Below are 27,696 nucleotides of genomic sequence, written 5' to 3'. Positions count from 1 at the left end.
GGGTTACAGAGTTATGAGAATTTCACCACAGACACAAATCAGAGCAAATCCAGAAATATGGGAGTAAAAAAAAAGTTTTGTTCCAAAATGTTTTATGCACATTAATTAGATCTTTCTTGTCCAGTTGACAGCATTTCAAAACCCTCCTCGCTTTTCAAGACCGCATTTAGACTTGCAGGACTCATTTTCAACATTATTGCAATTATGTATTTAAAAGATTACAGTCGGTCTCAGTGGACAGTCAGGCGGTAATTGTGACAATTATGAATGAGCTTTGGCTTGTGAATGATACACCCAAGGCTTTATGAATAAGATAAGAGGTGAGATCTGCTCAAGTGTTGCTTGAGAAGGAATTACACCATTTCCTTGAGTCTGGGGCTGTGACACCTGTTGACTAAATGTTTTTAATGCTGGATCCTAAGGCACTCCATTAAGTGCTATTATGGATAGGTAATGTAAAGTCTGCAAAGTATTGACTTCCTGTGTGCTTTTGTCCTGAAAATCAATATGTCATTGTAGCCTATATGTGGTAATTGTAGTCAAAGAGGTTGTTTAATTGAATATATTAGAGTTGTATTCTACAGCAACAGGACTGCATATTGATTCAGGGAAAATTCAACAGAATTGAAGACATCCATTACTGTCAAAAGTAAAACATTTCTCCATTAGTTTCTAATGAGCAGTTGATGCTGTGGTCTCCAGAGATGCTGAATATCTTCGACGTTTTCTTCAGCTACAGCTGGAAAGGTGCCTGTTATTTCAGCACTAATTACCTACTTGTAGCTGTTTCCAGGTGGTTATTCACTCCTGACGGGCGCTGCTTAATAACATGTCACTGCTTTCACACTGACACATCAAGGTTTCTGGTGGCTTATAAAGAACCTCATGACATACATCAAACCCCAGGCTAAAAATAGCAAGTTAACTTTTTCAGTCTTGTGTTTTTCTCAGAACGCGTGTCGAAAAACATGCAAAAAGTAGATGATTCAAACTCCTGAAAGTGATATTAGAAATGTCACACTGATTTCATTACAGCTGCACAGTTCTCAACTTCTAATTAAATTTATTGTGAAGGCTAAAAGAAAACAAGCTGGTATATCAGCATTTTATCTATATCTACTTGTGCTGTTGTTACAATTATTACATTCTGTACTTAAGAGATGAACTCATTGACTTTCTTCTTCATTGCTCTTTCATATTACGGGTTATTGCGGGAGATCTCATTTGAAACAAATAACCCTAACATGGTTAACACTGAACCTGACTGTAATTACACTGCACATAATTAGACAATTTGAAATCTTCTCTGTAGCAATACAGTTAAAGGTCCACACTTGAGGGAGAAGGTTAGGTGAGGGTGTAGATAATTACATACTTTTATATTCGAGACGAGAGCGGTTGTCAGAGATAATATATGTGATTATCCTGCCAGCATTACCTGCCCAACACTCCCCCAGTGCTCTCAAGGCCCAGTCTGGATTGATAGCTGCATGGATAACTGGGCTAGCTAGCTAGCAGCACTTTTGTTTGGAGTATGAATTTGACAGGTTGCCAATTCTCATGTATCGCACCTTTAAAGAGTTAAAAAAAAAAAATCTTACACATTTATATTCAGTGACAACTGGGCAAACTATCTGCAGCAGGAGATCAAGGCAGAGCTTCTGTCAATGTCCAGATTCTCTGAATAAATAGCTAAATATGACTCAAGATACTATTGAAAACATTATTTTCATAAATAATTCTCATCTCATTTTCTTGTCCGCTTGATCCGTATTGAGATCGCGGGGTGTTGCCACTTTATCCCCCCTTTCGGGAGGGTTGCTGGGGCCAAATCCAGTTCTCAGTGGGCGAAGGCCAGGGTACACCCCTGGATGAAACGCCAGCTCATCGCAGGGGTGGAAGAGCTAATATTCATTTCCGTTATCAAATCAACATCAGCCATATAATGAGGCCAAAATAACTTTATGACCGTCAGTAAAACGTCCCTTGTGTTTTTTCAGCCACTTGCAGTCATTATAATAGGCCCACAGTGACAGTTTTATGTAAAAACAGTTCACTGTTTACTGTAGAGTGATAGAGTTAACATGCTCCATCACACCAAGAAGGGGATGCTCTGGAGGGGTAGATTGAAACATTCAAGGCTCATTATCTGTGCTGAAGTCGCACCCATGGGCACCATACCGTACAGACACTGAATCTGCCTCTAGTCTTCAGCAATTAAAAAAAAAAAAAACGAATTCTCTGATAATAGAAATAGCCCCGGCTTCTGTCTGCCAGCTGACTTTAATTACCCAGTGACTCTTTATAGTTCCCAATCTCAGACACCGTCAGGTTTACGTTTAGTCAGTGCTCTTTCTATGATTATTTTCAGTCTATGATAGTAAGGTTGATAGATTTCTTATAGTGAGTATGTCTAATGATTTAAATCTATGGTAGAACTGCTATTGAAGGTGCAGATCATCACTTTACTGTGTCAGCCTGCACCTTAGGCTTTAGAGGTGTTTAAAAAAAGTGTAACTTGAATATCAAATCAATATCTCCATCACCTCTTCTTGTTTCCAGTATTGTATGTTCTGTTTCATTATAATCACGCTCAGCGTTTCTGATGGCTGTCTGACCAGCATCCACATTTATGGCAACACATCCCTGATACAGGATACGTTGAAGTAACTGAGTAAGTAAATCTGCATGAAGTGTAAAATACACACAGGCAGAGTCACAGGGACATACTGAGCAGTTTCACATGTCTCTGGGAGTGTGATTCTCACTCCTATGACTTCATCACAGTTTTGTAAAAGAATATTTTCTGCTTGTCATGGAAACAACAGATTGTGTCTGTCTGCAGACTCAGTTGCAAACTGTTTGTCATCTTGTTACAAAAAGAGTCATTTAACATATTCAATCACTGGAAAGGACTGGAGGATCGTTGCCAAAAGCTTTTCAAAAGAGACTGAAAATCCTCAAAAAGTCAACAACTGAGTTTCAGCTTCATCCAACAATGTGCAGCTCCCTGAGGTGCTTCGCTCTACTGCTATGACCCAACAAACCAAGATACATACAGCAGATTTAAAGCTCTATATGCTATTATTTCCTGCTATAGAAACCAGTGCTGTGCTGGTGTACAAAACAACAAAAGCGGTACAATTCACTTTGTTACACAGGGATTTGCAGCTGGTTCATCTATAACAGTGGCAGGCCATAACGTCCAGGCGTCATTTTGCCATAATCTCGAGGATTTATGATCTGCGTTGCACTGTGTTGGGGAATGAAAGTATGGAGGGAGATGAGGATCAGTCTTTCAGGCAATGCCAAGCTTATTTGCGGCTATATTCTCATTGCTTGTGTCACCAGAACAGGATGTGATAAATTAGAGTTTGTCCTTGCTTTGTTTGCGGTTTGGGTATTGAAACTATTTGCATATGTTTTTGTGCATCCTCTCTGCACGTACTCGTAATTTGAAATATAAGGTTTGTATATTTAATTTACCATTGGCTGCCAGATGATTCTTATGATTATTTATTAACAACACCTGTATTTTGGGAGAAAACAGGTTGTGTTTGTCACATTAACATAAAAGCAATCAATATCTGAAACTTTTTTTAGTTTGCATTCCTATCAGCTACTTTATAACTTTGTCCTTATTGCAAAATGCAAAACACTCTCCATTACCCTTATCACATTTCATCGGAGTAATCTTTTTATTGCCTCCCCACTCACCCGTGCTGCAGATAAATCCTCCTTTCAAAACCTTAATTACGACAAATACAGCATGAAGACAAGTCTTCACATTCACAGTGCTCCTGCGGAATTTTTGCTTGCAACTACATTAATAATTCATGTCTGGCCCCATTCAGACAAGTGGCTAGGTGACTTCAAATGTTGTTTTATGTAATAAATCAGTGGTGTTCTTCTGGTACATGTGTTGTCAGAATTATGTCCTGCAGTCTGCTGTGGAGCAGCCCAGTAAATTAACTTGTTAAGCAAAAAATATTTTTTTTAAAAACGACCTCATTACTTCATACCTCATTTCATAACATGAACATACACAACACAACACAGCCAGACTGATTTAAACAACACTGCTTCTATTTTTTTGAGTGAGGCTAAATTAAACTCTACGTCTTCCTCTCCCTGTTGTATCCGCCTAGATGTGAACATTTATTTTGAGATTTTGTGTTTGCCTTCCCAAATTTAGTAGCTGCTGTGAGTGACTCCTTTAACAGCAAGCTACAGAGCTCCTCATGTGGTCAATTACCATGAAAACCTGAGAGGCCAATGTAACCGTTATGCATTTTTAACAACCAAATTATTCATCTGCACTGAGTTTAAACCACTGGCCAGAAAATCTTCTGGGTATTTATACCGTCTATATCATATTATATAAACCTAACTAAATACTTTATTATCAGGGCCCCTGCTGTCTCTGCTCAGTAGGCATTTCAACACCATGTTTTAACAGCTCTATGTCTCACTTCTCTCTACTTGCCAGCCCTTACAGCTCATATAAATACTGTCTGTCTGTCTTTTAGCAGGCTCTCCCAAAAACATGAACACATTTCCATGGAATTTTGTAGACAGATGAGGTTCTGCCAAGAAACGAGTGATGTGACTTCCATGCCAGTAGATGATTACTATGTTACAGTGTAATTTGTGGCACTAAGGTCAAGACATACTTACAGTATGGACACTATGTAAACACTAACTGCTGCTAACTGTAGCTGCTTTTAGCTCAGTTAGCCATCCAGCTAGTGGTCCTTAGCTGACTCTGACCAGTCTGGGAGCTTGGAGCGAATGCTAATGAGGAGTTGTGCCGGAATGGCCACCAGAACTGAAGCTGGGCAGGTGGGTGAGCAGAACCTGGCTCAGCAGCCTCCCAGCGAACACAGCGCCAGCAAACTCAGACTGCATCTGAGCACCGAGCATCAATGATGTAAACACATAGTCCACCTCTTCTCATCACGTGTGCTGCGGTTTGTCAGCTCAGAACACGGTGCAACTGTCGAGTGCAACAGCTTGACAACTTGTTGCAGCGGAGACAGGTCTCTGTAAATATGTGGGCGCAATAATCTCTGATTTTCTGTTGCTTGGCCAGCCAGAGTCTCATTTTGTCCATTTGGTTTCCCTTCGAACAGACATTGGCCAGGAGCAGCCTTAAATCCAAGCTATATTAGCATGACTCTTATCCTGGCTCTCTTCCTCTCCTCCCTGTGGTGCTTTGGCTGGTCGGGATGGTTGAAAGATGCCGTGGGCAGCGAGCGTCTCAAAGTCCACTGCCCTAATCAAAAATCGCTCATATTAAAAATGAACATGTAGCTATGTTTGAAGGAGCTACCAGCTATGTCTGCATGTTACTTCTTCACATGCTCTAATACATTGTATTGTAAAAATCAGACTAACATGAGACATTTTGTACATGTTGACTCTTTTAAACTTGAAATTAGTGAGGATCTCAAGGTTCAGCGGATAAAGAGGCTGCAAGAGAGAGACTACAGTATGAGTGAAAAAGCATTAACCTTATGAGCCTATAATCCACGTACAGAAGTAGCTGCTCGTGATTGTCCTCACTGCAACATCATATTAGTGATAATTATGCAAATTCAGTCATTTATTTGTTTGTATGCAGATTTGTATCCAGTAGATGTGTTGTTAGTATTAAGAGTTGCAAAACCTGCTCTGACGCTTAGTGGGATGAAATGAAGGAAATCAATGTATTTTAAAACAACATTATTCTTCCATTGCAGTTCTTTTAATCCAAACTCTTCTGCAATCAATAACAATACATGCAACATACCAGTGAACAAACTTTAACAATGAGAAAGAGAAACTGTTAAATACACCGTAGCAATGAACGACCATCCATCTTGCTGTTGTTACTGGGGAAACCAAGCAACATTATCTCAACCCCACGCCTGTTCTGTATATTTCTTACCTCATATTTTGTACACAAACTGTATGTGAAAGAGTCTTTTCATGAATCAGTGTGGGGAGGAGTGGGAGTAGAAAATAACAACCACAGATTCCTCTGTCTCCATTCTTCTGGAGCAGCCTGATAGGCGGCTGAAGATGAATGTGATGTTGGAGCTCACTGCAATTATTTTAGCAGGATTGGTGCAAAGCCGGCATTTTCTCCTACATCCGCCACTGTTTGTCTTTCAGTTTCTCTCTCCGTTTTTGTTCCCATTTTCCTCCTTTTTATTCTTTATCTCCATAGGAACACTCAGTTGTACTGTGCAGCAGGATGTGCAGTAAAGGTATATAGGCAATTTAGTTGCTTGTTTACCATATCGCTCGCTATTGTTGCCAGTGCTGTAAGTGTCAGACAGCTTGAGTCTCAAAACTGCACAGCGTTTCAGGTGATGGGTCAGTAACAGGGTAAACCTGACAGCAATATAGAAACTGAGAAATGAATGTGGTGAACCTGAGAGCAGTTCAGCCTTCAAGAGGAGAATAAGGTCCCCAGGACACTGTTTGAAGCTAGAAAAGTGGCAGGGTCCGCCAAATACAAAAAAAGTAAAACAGTATGAAATTGTGTTGTCCTTTAAGATCAGTTTGTTTATTCAGATTATACAGTCATGAAAACGAAGCAAGTTTTTTTTTTATTTAGTTTGTTTTAACAAAAAAATTAAGATCTTTCTCTTCTGGTTAAAATTGGGTTGTTACATGTCAGGTCATGTGCAAACTCATATCAAATACACCTACAGTATACTCATAAGACTAATGAGAAAAATAATAGAAACACCCTGTAGAGTGATAAAATATCTTTTTGAGGCATGTGGTGCTTTGTCTTTAAGACAATTTTGGTTGCTGGACTTCGTGATGGAGCTTTTGGATGTGTACATGCCACGGACACTACCTTTTCTTATTCCAGTGTAAAAAATAGAGGGCACCATACAGTGGATAGAACTCACTTCCAGACTTCAGGCACCCAAATAAAATGGCGGAGGGTGAATAAAGTGCACTATGTAGTAAACAAGGAGTGAGTTGGGGCACAGCCGTTTTTATACACAACCGTATCTGCTTTTATTTTGCCCACCTTATCTCTATAGGCTGCAGCCGCCCTGTGCATGTGGGCTAATGGATAACTCATATGGGCTTTTATGAGTTCATAAGCTGACCAGTTGGCAGTAATGTGGCGTCTATGAATGGCAGAGTAGTTGCAGAATGTGTGCCATGAATTACTCTCAGTGACTGCACATTACAACAACAGCACCTACAGTGATTTCCCGTCCCTCCGAGCCCTGATTCGTTGAAACAGAAGCCTCTCACAGTCTAACCGGAGTCTCATCAAACAGTAGCAGTGTCTATCCAACTTAGCACACGAGCACACGACTCTGGCACACGAACATGGAAAATGTGTAGGTGATTAGCAGAAGCAGGAAATTTGTTTTAAATCCAAATGAAAAGAAAAATCATTGTGTCTCTAATACGGAAGCCAAAAACGGCTGTAGGTTCAACTATTATTTTAATGCCGTTATCTCGAGATCACAGCTTATCTCGAGATAACAAAGCTCATTTTCTCGTGAAAACAGGTTTAATTAACTCGTTACCACAAGAAAACGAGCTTTGTTATCCCGAGATAACACAATAATTAACTGTTGATCTCAAGATAACAGTATTAAAAAATAATTTCACCTATGGCTGCTCTAGACTTCCGTACTCCAAAGCTCTGATTACCCTCTTATCAGTCAATACCAGTTCTTCATAAAATTGGGATCTTATTGTCGTCACATTTTGAGCTGCAGTTCATCGTAGAGGTTTGTGGCGAGCTTCAGCTTAATTATTTTTAAAATGTTAAATGCAAAATGTTAAACATTATGTTTCTCTGAGCAAACATTCATCTTACTTTTTAGCAGGACTACTCCAAATGCTGAAAATAACAAAATCTACATTTGCCTTAGATAATTAACCGACTTGAAGTTGAATATTTGATTCCTTTGCTGCGAATATCAAGTATGTATCTCTGTGTATCTTAATCTCATTGCCCTCAAGGGTCAGGACCAATAGTTAAATATTCTTCATGCAAGTGTGAAAATCCATTAACTGTCCCAGTGGAGCCGTCTATATTTAGCATCTGTATGTCTTTGCTTCTTTCTTGTCTGTCTCTAAACATAAAATACAGTTAGATTCATCTGACAGAATGTTGCGTATGTTGTTTTTAAAATATCATCTACTTTATATGTGACTATATAGCAAGTTTTTCCCTTGTGTTTTGGAGTCTGAGGAAATGTGTTTGTTCGATGCATGGGCAGATCTTTGAAGTTACGCGGACTGAAGATGTAGAAGAACAAAACATGATTCATGCATCAGAATGCTGTTAACCCATCTTTAGCCCGAGAAGAGCAGACTAATGGGAGTCAATCAGAAGCCATGTTTTTGATGAGATATGGGAGTTAAAATGATCTTAAGTGGATGGACTGCATAATATATTGAATTAATCTGCATGATAAAATAGTGCTGAAATGGAAATCCCAGGCCATTTGTGGTTGGTCTCTGTTCAGCAAATGCACCTGTGAGATCAAAATGCATCTCAAAAGTGAACCGACGCTTCAGTCAGCCTTTTTTCTCTCGTAAGAAGTCTTTTTTTGTGTGACAGTGAATGATGTTGATTGTAATCAGATAATAACTGCAGATCTGTCTCCGTCTCCTCTGTTGGACTGTCTGCCTTTTTCCCCTCGTTCTCTTTCTTTCTGTCACTTTCTCATCAATAGAGACATTGTTCAAGCAGTCCAAGAACTGAGTTGTTTCTGCCAGACAACAGCGTTTTGCATGCTCCGTGCACAAGGCTCCAGAAAAAGTCACACTCTGAGAGGGAGGGATTGAAATACACAAACACACACAGTTTAATCACACACTGGCAGTCAGACTGACAGCCCACATTGTTTGTCTGTAACCTTTAACCCTTTGTTCTCAAAAAGGCGGAAAACTTCAGACTTCATAATCTGTGACATAACAAGTCACTGCAGACTGTAATCTTCACCTTCTGTGCCATCTTTTGAAGCTTGTCAGTTGCTGATGAAGGTCAGCTGGATTCTGCTGAAGAGGATCAATTGAAATTTGGATCCATCTATTGGTTTTGAAAAGCTCACACAGGATTTGAAAGGGACATTTGGAAATGCACAAAATGAGAAAACATCCACACCACAGGTCCAAGAAATCCTGCGAGACCATCACTGTCTCTTGAAGTCCACCTGCATGAGAAGGTACATTACAGTGGCAGCAGAAAGAAAACATGAAAGCAGACCTGGTCTATATCACAACACAAACACAGCACAGATGGTGGTACTCAGGTAGACATCTGAGTGAGTGTGCACCCTGCTGGTGTGCTTCTCTGCCTCTTTCTCTGTAGCCACTACAGTATCATATAAAGCAGACTGTGTACTATAGTACATACCACTATACTACTGCTTTGTTGCACATATAACAAGAGACCATCTTGTGATGAGTTCACACCAGCCGTCACACCCAACATGTTCTGACCTATAAGTACTCAGTAGTCAGAACTACATTTTTACTTCAGTACCCAGTAGTCATGGGTCGGTCCATGCCCATCACCGAACTCAGCCTATATTTTAATCTTAACTACGCACCTCTAAAGTCTCTTGTAAAGTTCAGTATGTTCTGCTGTATCGTATGAATGTTTTTTTTTATCTGTTTTCTATCCATTGTACTGTAGAGATGGGGTTGTTGTGGCTCATGAGGTTGACAGTCCATGTCCACGGGGGGTTATGAATCCCAATTTGCTACCAATAGCTGCTCCATGACTGTGTGTGTGTGTGTGTGTGTGTGTGTGTGTGTGTGTGTGTGTGTGCGTGTGCGTGTGCGTGTGCGTGTGTGTGAGTGTGAGTGTGCGTGTGAATGGCTGAGCGGAGATACTGTTGTGCCATTTATTCAGGAAACCCTGGAATCCTGGTGAACAGATCAGCACGGCAGCCTCTGCCATCAGTGTACGAACGTGCGTGTGCGTGGCTGAATGTGGCGAGTGATTTAAAGCACTTTGAGTGGTCTGTAGACCAGAAAAGCACTTCTGTACATACAGTACATGCAAGGCCATTTACAATTCATATTGTCTTTCTTGGAGCAACACTTAGACGGCGCTTCTAAAAATTATTCACGCTTCTTTTCCTATTTGATATTTTTTCAACATCGCCTTTTCACAGAGTTGCTTGGAGTGTCCCTTTGTCTTCATTGTGGAGGTTCTGCAATAATACTGACTCACCAAAGTTGGACCTTCCACATACAGTATTTATACTATAATCAATTAAAAACCCCTCTGACTACAAACACTAGATGACACCATTTAATTATGACTTCTACCAGGTGGCTGCAACAGTGATGATTAAGACGTGTCCTATTAAAGCTGAGGCAAACATTTTGTGCTTTATGTTTGTAATTAATATAGATTACTTTGTGAGATTAAACTGTCTTTTTGAATTAAAGCCATTAATGGCCATTAAATCCATATTGAATCGTCATTGATTCAGTGCTGTGAAACAATAAAACAAAAACTTAGATCATTTATGTTGACACTGTAAATCTAAAATAAATATCTGATATCACAGCAGCTGTAGAAATGTTTCTGTCCAGCCTGACCTGCGTGTTGTCTGTGCTGTGTGTGGGTGATCACCAGCTCAGCGTTTAAATGCCAGAGCTGCTGATCCACGGATCCTACACTGCGTGAATAACAATGAATTAAAACTGAGAAAGCAGGTGTATTTCTCGCAGCTCTCGGGCCACTAAGAGGTTAAAAGAAGGGAGGTCATTCGCGGCGCTCGGTCAGACACTGATAGGTCACCGCTCAGTGGTCTGCTCTCCGCGGCTCTCATCCGTGAAGTAACGGGGCTGCGGGTCTCCGCCTCCGAGATGCACTGATTTGAGTCTGCCAAACAAAGCAGCCGACTTCAGCGGACTCGTTTAACCTGTCGGCATGGATGAGGACCGTCTGTGAAGCTCTCCTCTGGGCCCGGAGCTGTGCGAGTTTAGCGGAGGGGAAGAAAGTTTGTGGAAGTTGTCGAGGTCGAGTCGAAGGTAAAAAAAAAAAAAAAAAAACATGTCAGACTTTAACCTTTTTTTAAGGTTTGCCGCTTTGCTAGAACTGGTATGAGTTGTCTTCACATGTCAATCTGAAATGTGAGTTAAAACCCGGAAAGACGAGACTTTAGTCGGTAACGAAAGACATTAGATGGATGAAGTCAGCGCGACGTGCTGTAGATTCACACTTTATAAGTCGTCACCGATGAATCACGCAGTTTTAACAGCGTGTCTCCAGGTAAACAGTGTTTCCCCACAGTAAAGACACAATGATAGGCTTTAATTTCCTGCGTCGTAGTGAGTAAAAGGCTGCATGCGTCCAGTTCCTGTCTGACAGGTGCCGCTGTGTGCGCATCACCGAACTTTATCCACTCTTACAATAAACACATCCATCTGAAGACCATTACTGTAATAAGAGACCTGCCCGCTGTGTGTCCATACTGGAGCAGGGGATCCCTGAGTCTCTTAACTTGGGCTATCTCAATGAAAGAAGCTGTTGTTGTTGCATCAGTCGCGGGGTTGCGGGTTCGATCCCCGGCTCCTCCTGTCTGCATGTCAGTCCACTCACCTGGTGAGACCACCACTGATAGCTGACATGGCTTCACCTGGGTGTTTCTGTTTGTTTTCTTTTCGTCATGTTTTCATTTTTATTTTCAGTTTCTTTTTTATGTTGTTTTATTATATTTGCATTTTATTCATTAATTCTTGTCAAACTGTGAAAGTAAATTGCAGTACAATTCAAACTACAACCAGCTGCAGCGTTGGGGGACTAGTTTGAACATGTACTTAAACTAGTACTCAAACTACATTTTGCAGTAGCTTGTTGGTAGTTCAGCTACATTCATATTTGGATATTAATTCAAGTAGTGAAACCACTTTTTTGCCATTATTTTATGTGGTTGATGGTGGTGTGATACTGGGAACTACAAACATTTAAGGGCCATAAAAGGAAAGGGGTTATTTTGTTTTTGTTTTTTTGTATTTCATCATCTGTAAGTCAGAGCTGACGTTTTTTGCACCTTTCCATAAATACTGGAGTGTTTTATTGTTCTGGTTGATGTATGACCAGTGAACATGTGGGCACTTTTTGCAATAAAGTCAACTGAGTGGCATGTTTTGCTGGCATGTGACGTTTTTGTATTGTATTTGTTTCTAATGTCCTTTGGATACATTTTTAGTAGTCTAGTAGTTTGAACTACTTTTAATTAGCCAAGCCAGATTTCTCCCTCGTGCAGCGATGCTGACGTTCAACCTCTTCTATTACAAAGTAATTAAGTTTGCAAAGCTATGCTTTCAAAGTAGCTTCCCCAACAGTGACTACTCGTGTATCTTGTTTTCTCATATTTCACTTTGTAACTTTCACTTTCAAAGACCACAGTATTGATGATGCTGAACAGATCAAAATAGGAATGCAAGCTCTCCCTCTGTGAATGTACTGTAGGTCATAACTCAATACATGTAGCCACCTGTCAAAAAGTGATCCTACGCGTTACGAGTCTTAACCTCGGCATTGTTTGCAATGATCGCTTGGCTGCACTGTGATCATTAGAAAGTTGTAACAAGTCATTGCCGGTGTAAGTTCTGTAAGTTTCAATAAAAGGCTTTGTGGAAGCCTTCCTGTAAGCATCTTGTTACAGTTTGGTCTCATTTGTTCCTGACATTGGTCATATCTCCTGTGTACACCACCACTTTGTTTGTAGTTACCTGTACAGGTCTGCTGGTGTGAAGGTTAGGTCAAAGCACACATTTAACTCCCAGAGCCAAGCAGGTGCTAGTACTTTGAAGGAGACGCAGACCAAAAGGAGGCAATCACCATTTATGCATATGTAGCGCAGTAATTAGAATATAGTCTTGAGGAAAAACAACAAAAAACAAGCTCTGGTTCAGAAGCTATTGCAACTATTGTGAAATCGTATTGATTTCTGAAGTCACAGATGTTTTTAATGAAGACTGTGTGGTGAGTGGGTGGTTTTTATAATGTCAGGGCTATCGTGCTGTTTTAGAGGACGTGTCTATGGTGTTATACACATGCAGCGCAGCATGTGTTGAGAAAAAACTCTTCAGGGGAGCTCAAGCTGAATTTTTAGTTTATCCCCATGTGTCACAGCATGAGCTTGTTCAGCGTGTGTGTATGTGTGTTTTAGTGTGGTTTTGTCTTTGCAGGTGCCCTTTGATTTGCTTAGTGAGATACGATAGCCAGAATTCATCGTCTTTTATATTTTGCTGTCAGACAGCATGAAGATATGACATTTGATACAAGGATTTGTCCTTTTTGTACGGCTCGTAGCCCTGGGGTTTGTTTATCGTAGCTTAGCAAAAAATGGAAACATTTTAACAACCAACCTATTTATAGCACCCATAATCCTTTACTCATTGCACTTGCGGAATATAAACAGTTTAACCATCATGTTTTGGGAAACGGTAACAGTGGGTGCTGGAGCTATTTTTTGACCAACACAGTGGAGCTGCCACCTCACACATCTCTACCATGAACTAGATCAAAGAAAGCATGAATGTGTCTCTGTTGTGGAGATTTGTTCCTGAGGGAAGGCCTGTAGCTGGCTGGCAGTGAGACAACAACATGCTCCCAACGAGAGCGGTCAGTACTTTGTTTGTGGCTGTGGCTGTAGCCAGCTCTCTCTCTCCCTCTGAATAAGACCACTTTGAATGCATCTCACAGTCTCAGTTTCCGACAGCTCCTCTTCTTCTCTCAGCTGTTTGTGGCTGTCAGGCCTGGGAAAATGCCTCTTAACCCCACAGGAAATGACAGTTGGTGAACAGACACTGCTGTTGCTCGCAGTTGTCTCTACCTCAGTTGTGCTGCAATTAAAATGGTTTTCTAGGTGCGTTCAAGGGTGAGATTCTTGAAGGTGATTTGGGGTGTTTCTCTTTGGTTTGGTTGTTTTTTGTTTTTTTTTTGGATAGAAACTTCAAAATCCCTTTGTTTGCACTTGCTGATTATGTTTGTATTGATTATTGTCCTGTCTTTTACTTTGGTGACCCTTATTAGAGTACATTTAAAATGTAATACCTACAACCTACAACTACTGTCATTATTATTATTTACATTGTTCTAATGAAAATGTCTTTTACAGTTGACTGTATATACTATATACAACCATGCCTCACTATGAGAAGCACATTAATGAATTCATGCAGAAACAAAGAGAAATAATGACAAAATTGTGTCAGCAAGCAGCGCACTCCACTGGATTGTGAGCTAATTAGTGAGTTCTGTGAAGTTTAAGCTGTGAAGACGAGTTGTGGGCTTGGATCTAGAAACTGGCACAGTTGCACATCCTCAGATGGGAGGTTATTATGTCTGCAGGGGCTCCACAAGTGGCACCACCTGCTGATTTTTGTGTCATTTTCTGTTCCAGTGATGAGATAGGCTGGTATTTTGCTTTAAAGTCAGAAAAGGATGAAACGATCTAATTAAGAGCATCTTCAAATCCAAAAGGAACAACCTGCCAGTTATCTTAGGTTTGATGTTTTCAGAACCTCCAGACTTCATCACAAGTTTGGAGCCACTCACACAGGATCAGTGCAGAGTTGGTGCAGCCAGATGGAGAACTACGACCACATAAGCACATCACTCATACTAGCAGCACCAAATGTAAGAGGCAGTATAGCATGACAGATCCAAATATAATGACTTGTCACCACTTCATTTACTACCATCACCTAATGGCTCTTAATTACTGCCGTAAAACTGAAATCTAATAGAGCCAATCGGACCTAATTCAGACAAATCTTGCTGTCATGTAGGTTAAAGCGCTGTAACGAACAATAAAATGGCTCTGTGTTTGGTGCCTTGCATGCAGAATCCAGCACTCTGTAACTGAAGCCAGTTTGATTCCTCTTTATATCAGTGATTGACTTCTTCTTTTTCTTTTGTTATAGTATAACTACATTTGTTAAAGTTCTTCAGTGCTATTTTGGTTTTCTGGGATATGTATTGCGATATAAAAAAAACAGGATTTTTTGCCAGATAACTTGAAAAGCTCAATAGAGGCTATACACGTGATGACACAGAAGACAGAATGACAATTTTGTCAATATCTATCTAGTGCTGCAATCTTAATGCTCAGCATTAAAAAACACATCTGTGATGCACGTCCTGCAATGTCACTGTTGCACACACACATTGCAGTGTGGATGCAGAAATGATATATTGTTTCACTCTAACTCCTACACCTTTTTAGTTAAGTTGTTTAGTTTAATAATAGGCCATTTTATGGGTTAATTTTATGTTGTTGGATTCTCCTCAGTGTGTACTCTTTATCTTACTTTGCCTTGGAAATTATCCACTATCCACACAGCCTGATATGTGTACCAGTGGGGAAGATGCTACATGCTTAGTTTTGACATTTCTGAACTTTGTGTAAAACATTTAGGTACAAAATGAGGCATTATTCTGCAACTCAACGACCTTCTTTTTTAAGGGCTGCAACTATTTATTTATTGTATTTATTGTGATTTATTGTGTTCAGGATTATTCAATTAATCGCTATAATGTCTATAAAATTTCAGTGACTCTTCAACAACCAGTCAGTTGATTTGTCTGGACTCCCTTTCATCATAGTTGTGACTCCAGTTCAGCTAATATGGGTCTCTGCTACAGCCTCACAAACTGTATGCAATACCGCATGCTGTGTTATAAAGAGCTTTGCCTGTTTCCATAGTGTATCAAGGCTATTTTTAGATGGCAGGGTGTCTAAATAAGAGATGAAAGCTCGGGTTTTGATCAGTTCAGCAAGTCTCTATGGATGTCGACCAAAGAGAAGGAGGAGGCAGCCCCTTTTATGCTGAGAACTATGCGACATAGGATTGCCCGCCAGCTCTGATTAACAAGGATGCACTTTTGGCGTATCATGATATGTCATGCCTTTTAAGTAGCTGTGTCGTTTTGTTTGTATATGAAGCCTAATGAAAACCCTTTAAGTGCACCTTGTAGCTTTGTTGTGTTAATGTAAGTAGTACATGACTATTATGACTGTATTTATACTTACAGTACATTGAAGCCATTTCACAGTTAAATGGCTGGTGAAAGCATATTTGGGCTCCATTAAGAAAGAGAGTAGTCTGTTTTGAATGCAGTCATTCGCAGTACAATGTGTTCCTTCACTCTTTACAGCGAGTTGGTGTGCAATCAGATCCCAATGTGACTGGAGCTCCAGTAAGATATACAGTAGATTAGCACAGGAAAGGGAAGAGGTAAGATGGGGTGAAGCCTGTTACGTGAGCAGGGTGTAAAATCTAATCATAGCCTCACAGTGTATGTAATATTCTTCCGTCACCCTACTAGCTCCCTAGTAATAACACACTGCAACCGTGTTTTGTTGCGTGATGCACTCCTTCGTGAATGAGTAATTGCTCACTGATGAATTTTTGTTTGGGGAGCGGGTTGTTTTGTATGGATGACACATCCCGGCACATCAATAGCATCATGCCTTTGAGAAAGACATCAGTCAGACGCAGAGTATAAATATTTCATGTGAAAACACTATTTCACCTAATTCATCTCTTTTGTCTTTTGTTCATTCTTTTTTAAAACAGCACTTTTGTTAGATGAAAGGGTCCCACATTAAATGCATCAAATTTCACTCTTACATTCTTTCTTGCATGTGTTGTTTATTTTCTCCAAGTATCATAATCACCATAAAACACATAATAATGTGTTGACAGAACTAGTGCAGTGCCCCTTTCAAAACATGCTGTTCGGCACAGATTATCTGGTAATAGAGGGTTTACAGAGCCAGTCTAAAGCCTCTCAAACTGATCACAGACTATTTTCTTTCACCATCCTCACTATACATGCAAACAGCTCTGTTTAAAAAAAAGAATTATAATAAAAATGTATTCGTTTTTCTTTCACTTGTTTCCAAAACGAATTCAGCGCCATGTAAAGATCTTTAGACACACGGCATTGGTGTTCATACCGCTTTTGTCCACAGGGGCCGCCAGAACCAAGAAAGAATAAAAGTTCCTTTGTCGTAGCTTTAATGCGACCGTTATACACACATTTAAAAACTGCTAGGGTTGGTATAAAAAGTTTTACTCTTGAGTGCACAGAGAGGACATACTTCCATACCCTTTGGCACTTCCTGTCGTTTGCTTTTTGTAGCATTGGTCATAGATGTCTGCTGCAGAGATACCAATGCTAAATCTCTGATTCAGCCTTCCAGCAGCTCTCTGTCCATTACCTTCTTCTGATCTCTGCAAATGGTGTCAAAATACTTTTACTTACCAGGGAGAAGAGAGAATAAGTGACAACATATGTACTCTCAAATTGCATTCACTATCACAGCTGTGATCAGTCACATTGTAATCATTGCGCTTTAGTTTCATGGAACCCCTATATCAGGTAGATTTTTACTTTTTTAGATATGTACAGGATTAGTAAGGATTGTTCCAGCAGCCTGTTCATTGTTCTAGTTCATTTCATACTTTATCCACCATGTCAGAGATTTCCCAGTCCTAAGATGCTCTATGTCTTGTGTCCTTGTAAAGAATCCATCTGAGTAATCACAGCACTTTATGCAGCATGTATTTTCATGAGTGTTAGTTTAATCAGCATTAGCATTCCTATGTAATCTGCCCACGGTCTTTGACATTGTGCTGATAGGGACACAGTGCTAAGAATAGAGAAGCAGGGAACAATAGAGCTGAACTCTGATGGTCAGTAATGACGCGTGAAAGGCAAGCAATCCCATGGTTGTTCTGTGCTGTGAAGCCATCACGGTGATGGAAAACTGTGCTCTCTGTCTCAGCTGTAACAGCAAAGCCTCTCTGTGGTAGGTCCATCTGTTGACTCCACTAACGTATGCATGGCAAAGTGCACAAGGCGCTGAGACACAAGATGGCTAGACCATTAGGGTCCGTCCCGCTGTGCACTTTATTTTTTAATATTGTGACAGTGTACTTACACTGCACAGGTGTATCAACATGCTCTCCAGCTAGAGAGCAGTGTTTCACAGATTCATGCTGTTTCTCTTTTCTAACACTCTTTCTGTAAAAGTATCAACACACGGAATCATGGCATGGGCCTTGAAACCACAGTCTTTAACTACATTCTCACCCATGTCCGCTTGCTTAACCATGACATCAGCTGTTCACCTGAGTTGAGCCCGGCGATGCCAGATTACGACCTGAGGCTGCTAGAACGTGTGAAACTGTAACTAGAAACGTTGTCTGGCCATGGTTAATGCATGATGTTCCCCCACTTCCACACTCTGCGTGTGTGTGTGTGTGTGTGTGTGTGTGTGTGTGTGTGTGTGTGCGTGCGCGCGCGTGCGCGCGTGTGCATTTGCCAAGGTCTACCTTGCACTTGTTTATACAAACATAAACAATGCTGTGATGGAACATGCATAAATAATGTTGTCATCTTCAGCAATGCATTTGAGAACACCTACCATAATAAATATTAAACAATGAGATCATGATTATTTAATAATGCAAGTGGAATAAATTAATAGTTCATTATTATCTATATTAATCTATTCTAATTTAATCATGTGTAATGCCAAGGACATTACAAGTAAGAGAAAATAGATTGTTTTGTTAGAAAATACATGATTTAAATAGAAATGTTGGGTTCTGATAACTCTTTCATTTTGTGTATGTAGTTAATTGTTGGGTTGTTAAAGCTCAGTGTCTAACAGTTGATCAAATCTTTATGAGCCTTCTTTGTTTAGTAACAGAATGCAGTGTACAAAACGCAGATCAGGTCCAACATCTATTAACTTTTATTAAGGCCTCGAAGTTTTGGGTGTTAAACTTTCTCATTTCTGTCATTTAAAAACACTAAATTGTGTTTCGGTCCTGCAATAAAGTGCAAGAAGTTTAAATAAGCAGAAAGAGTTTCATTCACAAAGAACAGGAATTTGCACACTGAAGCACACAGTATTCCTGCCTTTTAGCATTGACCTTTAAACAGTTCAATAGCTTTAAGTCAAATATTTGTGAACGAATCCATGCTGACAAAATCGAAAGGGATTTGATGGGCTATCTCTATTACACTGATAACAATGTTTGAAGTGGTGGGAAAGGGATACTCTTCCCGTTATCGCTAGTCTGACTCTATTTCAAGCCAGTATATGGTTATTACTGTGTCTTGGATAAATATAGGCAAATCTCCAAGTTGCCTTTGTGTTCAAAGTTATTAAAAATGTCTCCATGCAAGTTCTAAAATGAGCCAAGCTAGTCTCAGTCATGTGCATAGTGCTCCGTGTCCCTGCTGATATTCTGATGGCTACAGTCAGTGTTCTGTGTTGGGACTTGTTGACCTCAAAGCAGCCTTTGATTCAACTGATCAGGCCACACTGATGAACAGAGTGATGCAGTGGGTCGGTGTGGTTTTAACGGTTAACATCTTTCTCTTTAAATAGACATCCTTTGGTTTTCATTTGAAAACCTTCACTTGCATGACTCAACGATTGATTATTAATCTTGTTCTGCAGTAATGTTCCCACTGAAACACACAGTATTTGTTAACAATACATTAAAATTCATTAGTACACTGAGGATAGTTGCAAGGGATAGACGACTCACTATCATCCTGGCAGATTTTCCGGGGTCAATATTCAGCATTTTTCCGACAATTGGTATTGGTATTTTTTTGTCTGCCTGCAGATAAAATGAATTGAGTAGAATGCACTTCTCTGGCCCTGATGCAGCATCCGTTCTCTGTCTGTGGTCGCCACTCTATAGTCTCACTCACCATCCCGCCCACATCGCTATCTGATTGTTACACCTCACAAATAATAACCTATCAGCACTGAATAATCTGAAACTGCAAAGTAGCTACAGTAATAACTAAAGTTATCAAATAAATTGATTAATTAAATTGTCGTCGTTGGCTCATCTCAACTTTGACACGAAGAGTATCAGTCTGTTGATGGTTAAATGTTGAATTTTATTAGAGACTAAAATGAGTGGCTCAGATGACATTACTTGCTGCCAGCCCCAACTGTTGTTTTGCTTTTTAAAAAAATCGATACATAGTCGGACAGTGGACTTGGTGCAGAGAAGTAGAGTCAAAGCACAGAGTAGCAGGAGTCACATTTAATTTGTAACAGGACAAGAGTAAGGACAGTTAACTGACAAGACGATGGTGGAAGATTTGTCATGAAAGCAAAAAGCAAAAGCGCCTATTTGGCGATATTTTGGATTTAGGCCCAATGCAAATAGGAAACCTGATAATGTTAATGAGGAAAAAGGAGTTGGTTACCTCACTGAGAAGTTGTGTGCAGCTTGTTGCCTGCAGCTCATCATCTTAGATCTCCTCCATGTACCATTACTTCCACAGACTGAATAAAACCACTCCCAGACGTATTTAAAATGTATCCGCTGTCAACAGATGCCTGAAATGACAACAACGTATTTCCCGTCACTAGCCTACTTCAATAGTAAAATTCAACTCGTGTTTCTCCAGTGAAATGCTTTTAATGTGAAGCTGAAGCTGCATGAAATGTTCTTGTCTTCTCTTGTATAAAGACTGTGTACCAGTGCTGTCACAAGCTTTTTAATTGGTGGGAAAATGACGTCACTGCGGCAACCCTAAGTCCCAATTAATTTCTCCTGAACACAGAAAGTGATGAAAGTTAGCTTTGCCTTATTATATCGCAGCAGTTCTTGATATCTATTTTTAAAGTCCAAGTTTCAGGATGGAAGATATGAGTTTTATAATCACTTAAGCTGCTTGGCTGCTCCTTCATAAAGCCCCCTGTGGAGTGCTTTTTGTTTTGGCCTTACATTTTCTTCCCTGTTGCTGTTGTCAAATCCCTCTTCTATTAAGTCTCCTTGATCATCCTGGATAAGATCAAGCCTTTTCTCACTTTGTCCCATTTAAGAAAAGGCTTTTCATGCTTTCACTTCCTCCGGGCTAGATTACTGCATGGTCCTTGTTCCTCTGTGCGTGAGAGCAGCAACAAAGCTAATATTTACATTAAAGAGCCTATTCATTCAGATTTCATATTGATTACACTACTAGCCCTCTCCACATTTCTGATCTTCTAAATAAATGCCAGCTTATACAGCAGAGATGTTGCTTCCTCTAAACCTTTAGGCCAGAACGTAATCTCTACTATGCTTTGCTGTGAGTTTTAGTAGATTAATTCAATTGGAAAATAGGTTCATATATTCTCAGTAGTAGTGGTATTAGCAGCAATAAATGGTACTACTGAGTTGTGAAAATTTCTTTGCAAACACTGCATGCTCTCTCTTCTCTCTCAGTCTGCACATAACAGCTCCCCCTGCTTTTTTTTTTCTCACCTCATAGACGCCCAGCTGAGGAAGCCATATGTGCACAGCAATTATTCTAGTGATGCTAATGTCGCAGGCTGAGAAGAACGCAGATGGTTGTGCTTAGTATTGACTTTTTGTCTGCGTTATTTTTGATCTGGGTTTCCCAGAAGGCTCCCACTCAACCCTGACAGCTTGCTTTGTGATGGTTTTTCTCCTGTACTCCCATCATACTGTAGCTTTATTTCTCTGCTCTGTTTGCTTGACAGTTGCACCTGCAAAACTGACAGTGTTGGCCCGCATTCAGCAAAACTCAAGGGTGTATCATTAAACAGGCAGTCAGCACATCGGCCCCTTAGTCAAGGTCAGACATTTGGTGAGAGGGTTCTTTGTAAGTCTTCCTCACTTCGGTATTAACCCACAAAGCAGTTATCCACCACATGGATAACTATTGTGTACTGAGGCAGTACTCAGTAGAGGTTATCTCTGATTTTGTTTGTGGACATTGATAAAACATTCAAGGGTCTGTGATACTTTTAATGTAATTTTGAGGGAAAAAAGGTTTAAGGCGTTGATTAACCTGGGCTGGTGAATGGTGGTGAATAGGCACTGTATGTTTAGTAGATCAGACTTTGGTCATGTAAGTGTGTTTGTGAATCCCATCAGAGGTTCTGCCTGTTTCCTGTGATTGGTTATCGTGGTATCTGCCTGTGTGTGTGTGTTCATGTACACGCCTACCTTTCTGATTATCTGCCTGTGTGGTTGTTTGGCTGCTTTACTTGGTCATCATCACCCTCAGCCTTGCCTGTACCTCGCAATCCTATCACCTCCCTTTAACCTGTAGGCATTAACCGCGTGGAGACAGCGACACACTGACTGGTGCAAGACGGACTTCTGCGCACAACCTGGGCCGAAGGCGTCTTCTTCTGCTGCAGCAACTTCAAAATGGGCGTAAAGTGACAACAAACGACCTCCAAGCCTTTTCACAACATCAGCATCAATATTCAAGGGCTGACAGTTGGTGCCTTCCTCTTTAGCATTAGCAACAGCAGCTAAGGTAACAGCTTTGGCAGCTTAGACAGTAGCAGAGCCAATGTGTAAGTGCGGGTGTGTGTAATTTGGCCTGCCTGTCCCTGGGGAGGACCAGCAAAGGAGTTGTGTTACACTCCCCGTCAGGCCTTATACATGTTTCATCTGCTGCTCTCAGAACAGAAGCCCCCTTTGTTATCTAATCCAGCCCTCTCCTCCCCAGCCTGAGAGACTGAGTTTACTGCCACAAGACTGCTCTTCACAGTCTGTCAGCCAGCCACTGAACTGATACATATCAACCAGCAGCTGAGGAGCAGCACAAGGACTTGGTCAGCCCCAAGATACCTGCTATCAGGACTTCTAAGCTAGCCTTTCAGTCCATTGGCTGGCACATGGAGGCGACTCTTAAATAAACAAGGAGAACTGAGCGGGCTGTTTAAGGTCCACCAAAGATTGTCAAGAACTCTATATTGTGCCTCATCTGTTTAGCACTGAACCTCAACTTTATCTAACAGCTCTTTAAGCTGCAGAACTGGAGAATTTTCAATTCTTGTAACCAAGGATCTCACAAAAAGACACTTTGAGGGTTGCATTTTAACTTTAGAAAGGTAGTCAGGACCATGAGTGACACTCTTAGACCCCCTTCACTCCAGGTAAGCGTTCCAAACGATGCCCCAGCGTACTCAGACGGAGGAAGCAACGTCGTGTCAGATGGCTCCATGCGATCCAGCTCCTCAACCCCGACGCTCCGACGCAAGCGCTTCAAGATGCGGCGCATGAGGAACGTGCCCAGCGAGAGGGAGATGGAAAAGGGGCGGCTGACTGTGGGCCACGTCACGGCACGATCACGCTCCAGCTCCAAGGAGTACCTCCAGCTGCCCTCCATTGAGATCACGCCATCCAGCGACGAAGATGCCGTCTCTTCCTGGTCGAGATGCTCCACGCCCAGCGCCTCGCCGCGTCGCAAGCGTTTCCTGTTGAGGAAGTGGCTGAAGGTCAGAGAGAAGAAGGAGCAAGCCAGTGACAGCAGGTTGGTATGGGCCCTCCCGAATCACCTCTCCCCATTCCCCTCTTCTCCCCACATCTTCCCTAATACCTTCATACTGCTTCAAGGCTCCTGCTACCTGCACTAATGTGTTGTATCACTAACTGAAAGAGGGGTAGTAGATCGTTTAATGCCTGTTCAACATTGGCCACTGAGAAACGAAAATGTCTCCCCTTCTTGTATATGAATGCTTCAACAACAAAGTACTCTTCAGTCTTATTACTTTGTGACTCAACAGTGATCTGATTAGGGGAAGAGTAATTCTGTCAGTAATTCATCTGGATGTGATGCATTCCCCTGTATTTTCTTCCAGTCTTGTGTTGTAGCATGTGTCGGACTACCTACTGTACACTCACTTGAATATAGTCCTGAAAAACAACATCCGTGTAGAAAACCCCAAATGACGCATGGCACCACTTTTAAGAAAGCTGAACGTAGATCTGAAATGAAAAGACCGTCTAAGTAGTTGGTTTTTTTTTTTTAAATTAAAGCTGATTCATCCTGATGCTTTCATTGATTTTGAGTCAAGAAAGTGAACTTGTTGCTTCCTCTTGGGAGCATTCATGTACACTCAATGTTGTGTTTAAAACTAAGCGCTCAGGAGATACCGTACGGACATTTAAAACGCAAAGGTCAGCCTGACAGCAGTACTAGAGGAAAGGTCAAGGGGTTTACAAAATCAATACTTTTCATCCTTTTGGATGCATTGTTGTGAGATAAACTGGCATCAAAGATACAGTATGTGTGGTGATACTAGAGGAAAGGTCATGGGGTCAGTAAAGTTAATCAGCCCATTTAAAGTATTCAAACAGTTTCAGTAAGATTGAAGGTTAATAAAAATGCAGGACAAAAGGTTTCCAAATACCTTTTGGCCTGCATTTTTATTCATCCTAGTTATGCAAAATTTTCAGTTGTCAGTCTGAATTAAGGTTAGGCCGAATGTGACACAGAACAAAAGTATTGTAACTGGATGTACTGTACTAAAGATTTCAATGAAGCCCTACAAAGCTGATGAAAATTTACAAAATCTCACAGACTTGATCAACTTCATTTATGGTTCTATGAGCTACTTATGTAGAGGGACCAATGTATTACAAAGATAACTTAATGAGTATGCCAAAATAAGGTTCTGGTTTTATAGAGGGGTGCAAAGGATCACAAAACTCTGAAAATCTCAAAATATATGAATTATTCAATACTCAGTTGTTATATTAAAGTGGACAAACGACCCCACCTCTTGGCAGGAGATGTCATATCCTGACATTTACCTCACTGAATCTCCAGACTTTTTATTTTGCTTTTTTGGTAGTTTGTTCAATGTGACTGTAAACTAATTATATTGCTTTAATGAAGCAGACCAGCTGCATAGATTTTATAAGCTGTTGGTGCATACGCAACCTTTTACTACAAGCAGAGAGATTGTTTTTGACATAATTCCTATATATATTCATGCTTTTTACAAAGTTCATTATTAGAAGATAGGTCGGCTCAATTTATGTGAACTATTAATGCTAAAATAACCTCAGTTCCCGACTGCATAACCAAACTTCATTCTAAAATCATGTCTTTCAAATTTTGCAATTAATCCGCGGTTCACATGCGTGCCAAACCATGTGCAGCATCCATACGGATCACGGATGAACTACGTTCAGTTATACGACTCGTGTTGGATAAAGCTTTTTAAAAGGTTTTTAATAGTTTACTTTATGAGCGTGCGTGTGTTTGCGTTGCAGTAATAAATGAAGTCTAGATTGTAATTTTACCTGAGAGTCTGGAGCACTCTCTGGTGCCATAAGATTATGTGCTGAGCTTAGAGCCTTCACTGAGTTGCTGTTATGAAAATATTGTCAACTTGAGCGATTTTTTCCTTTTGCAGAATTCATACAGTTATCAATTTCAGTTTGATCTTTTGCTTGATTCATTGTACTCTAATTAGTCACGGGAAAATGGGTCCAATGTGCCCCACTTTTGTCATTTTTGGTCATTATTGGACAAGTGCAGTTCTTAGAGATGACAAATTGAGTATCTGGTAGTTATTTCTCCTCTGTCATTGCTGCATCCTATGAGTTATCACTGGTAACAGATGGCTGCCAGGAACAGGTTCATTACACACTCCATCAGTGTGTTATCTTTGTCTGAGTGGAAGACACCATCTCTCCAGAGGCACGAGTGCATAACCCCGACAGCATCCCTGAGTGTGAAATACTGTCATTATCCAGCACATCATAAGTAAAGCTCGGCTCCCGCTCAGGGTGTAATGTGGACTGTTCTAACAAGAGCTCCTCAGCTTAATACCACGCTGCGGCGTTAAGATGACATGACTCCGCCTCAAGCTGCTGCTTGCTACTAGCTGCGTGTGGTATATAAAAATTCTACAGGCTTAAAGCAGCGTAAGAGTGACATAAATAATCCAGATCTATATGTTTATCTTCATTTGAGTTGTACATGGTGTACAACTTTACATGACAAATTCTCCTTGTTATGCATCCTTGCGTATAGCTATGTTCTGATTAATGTCAGCACTGTTGCTCACATCTGTTTATTATTACAGCCTTGGGTGTCTTTATTTTTTATTGATGTACGTAGTTTTTGACAACCTGTTTCACAATAGCACCATGAGTGCACATTGGTTCTGGTGTTATAGCCGTGCAGAGTATGGAGCATGGTCATTTGTGAGCATAAGGAAGACTCTCACTGATGATATAGTACATAAGATTCAGCTCATGTTGCTCTAATATAGCTACACCTGCAGCAATGCAAAGCAAGGCACATTTATTAATAAACAGACTTTCAACAACAGTTCAAGGTGCTTGTCACAATAATAAATGCTATAAGAAGCTAAAATGTTATGCAGCAGAATAAACAGGGGAGTAAGAAATATAGTGCAGCTACTGTCTACGTCAACACACCCAGTTTAATTTCATAAAGGGCAGAATCATCAGAAAAGTTTTACCCAACTTAATAGAGTTAGAGACAAGGCTGCTGATTGTCTTACTGGTGCCCAGGACAAGGCGTTCTCCAAAGATCTGAAAATTTGGATGATGTGTTTCACTTTCTTGACAGAGGGCCGGGTTACACTCATACAGAACTAAGTACTTCAAAAAATCAAAGGTATTTATAGCAAGCAAGGTGAAAAGCCAACTGTCATAGATGGGTAGGACAAAATATCAATACTTGGAATACAATTATCGATACACTGGCGCCAAATAACAATATTTTTATCAGAACATGCAGGTGATTTAAACGGATTCTTCTGACAGCTGGACTTCCCAGAAAAGCTACTTCATAACTCTTTGTGGTCTAAACTTGTGTTAACTTAATTTACGCAGATTGAAAAGATTGTAGTGAGCCGTGGTTTTTCCATCCTACAAACATTGTAACTCCAGAACTGTTCTGCTTTCTGGCAGTTTGGCTTTTTGCCTTTTTAAAGTTATTTTGCATGATAGCACATGTGGGCATGGACAGGTTGCAGTCAGTGTGTGATAAAGAGGCACTAAGCTAAGACTGTCTGCACTCTAGATACATTGTTTCATCTCAGTTCATGTCAGATTCTATGAAACTGACACCACAGTGCAGTGGATAAATGCATAATTTCTGCACTTTGCCTTTTTAAGGGTATTTTGTATTCTTCAGTTAGACAGATATTGGTATGTATTGTCAGATGATTGTCTTGCGATGTATTGGTCATCACAGAATGTATCCCGAATGTACAACATGTTGTGAATTGTATGTTATAGTGAGTTACTGTGATTCCCACCCCGAGTCACAGAGAAGGGCGACATGGTGGCAAACATTGAAATTATGGGAATAACGATTCACATTGTCAGGCAGTTTCTCCTGAAAAGCATTTATAATGTTGGACTTGGTTGATCATGTGAGCAGTGATAGAAATAGTTGTAAAGTGAGCTAGATAAACACCTCACCTGGTGACCAATCACAATGGGAAGTGGGTGTGAGTGTCAGATTGTCCGTTTCGGAAAGTTCCTAGAAATTGACGGCTGCAGCTCCCTCCAACCATTCTGACGTCAAATTAGAGTGGTGTGAGGGGGTTTCATATCCTTTTAAACCATTCAACAAGCACTGATGACGCATATACTGGCTTAAGTGAGGACTGAACTGCAGCTACAGCTGTCTGGCTTTAGACTTTAAAATACAAAGATTACCATTACAATAGGTAAAATGAGGTCTGACTCCATGACTGCACAAAGAGTTCTGGCTTGGTTTATAAGGTGAGCTCACTTTTAATTTCCCTTATTTGGCACCAGTGACTAATTGATGACATGTATCTTTTCTTTAACTACATGGTTTTGCTAAGGTATGTTCAAATAATACTTATTTTACTCACCATA

At 40.5% G+C, this 27,696-nt stretch overlaps 1 protein-coding gene across 9 annotated transcripts in view; it reads left to right on the top strand.

Moving 5' to 3' along the window:
• Positions 1-27,696, top strand: part of gramd1bb (GRAM domain containing 1Bb) — a 127,172-nt gene that overhangs the window by 30,752 nt on the left and 68,724 nt on the right. For 8 of the 9 annotated variants that reach the window (XM_084351298.1, XM_084351300.1, XM_084351292.1 and 5 more), the window contains exon 2: positions 22,118-23,332. The exons of the other annotated variant lie outside the window; for it this stretch is intronic. In XM_084351298.1, coding sequence (XP_084207424.1) covers positions 22,923-23,332 — 410 coding nt within the window. In that variant the 5' untranslated portion in view covers positions 22,118-22,922. The remainder of the gene's footprint in view (positions 1-22,117; positions 23,333-27,696) is intronic. 9 annotated transcript variants of the gene reach the window in all.

This window comes from Pagrus pagrus (genome assembly GCF_965226575.1).
Source record: "Pagrus pagrus genome assembly, chromosome: 4".
NCBI lineage: Eukaryota > Metazoa > Chordata > Actinopteri > Spariformes > Sparidae > Pagrus > Pagrus pagrus.
Note: the sequence above shows the minus strand (reverse complement) of the source record. Positions and strands in the feature narration are given on the sequence as shown.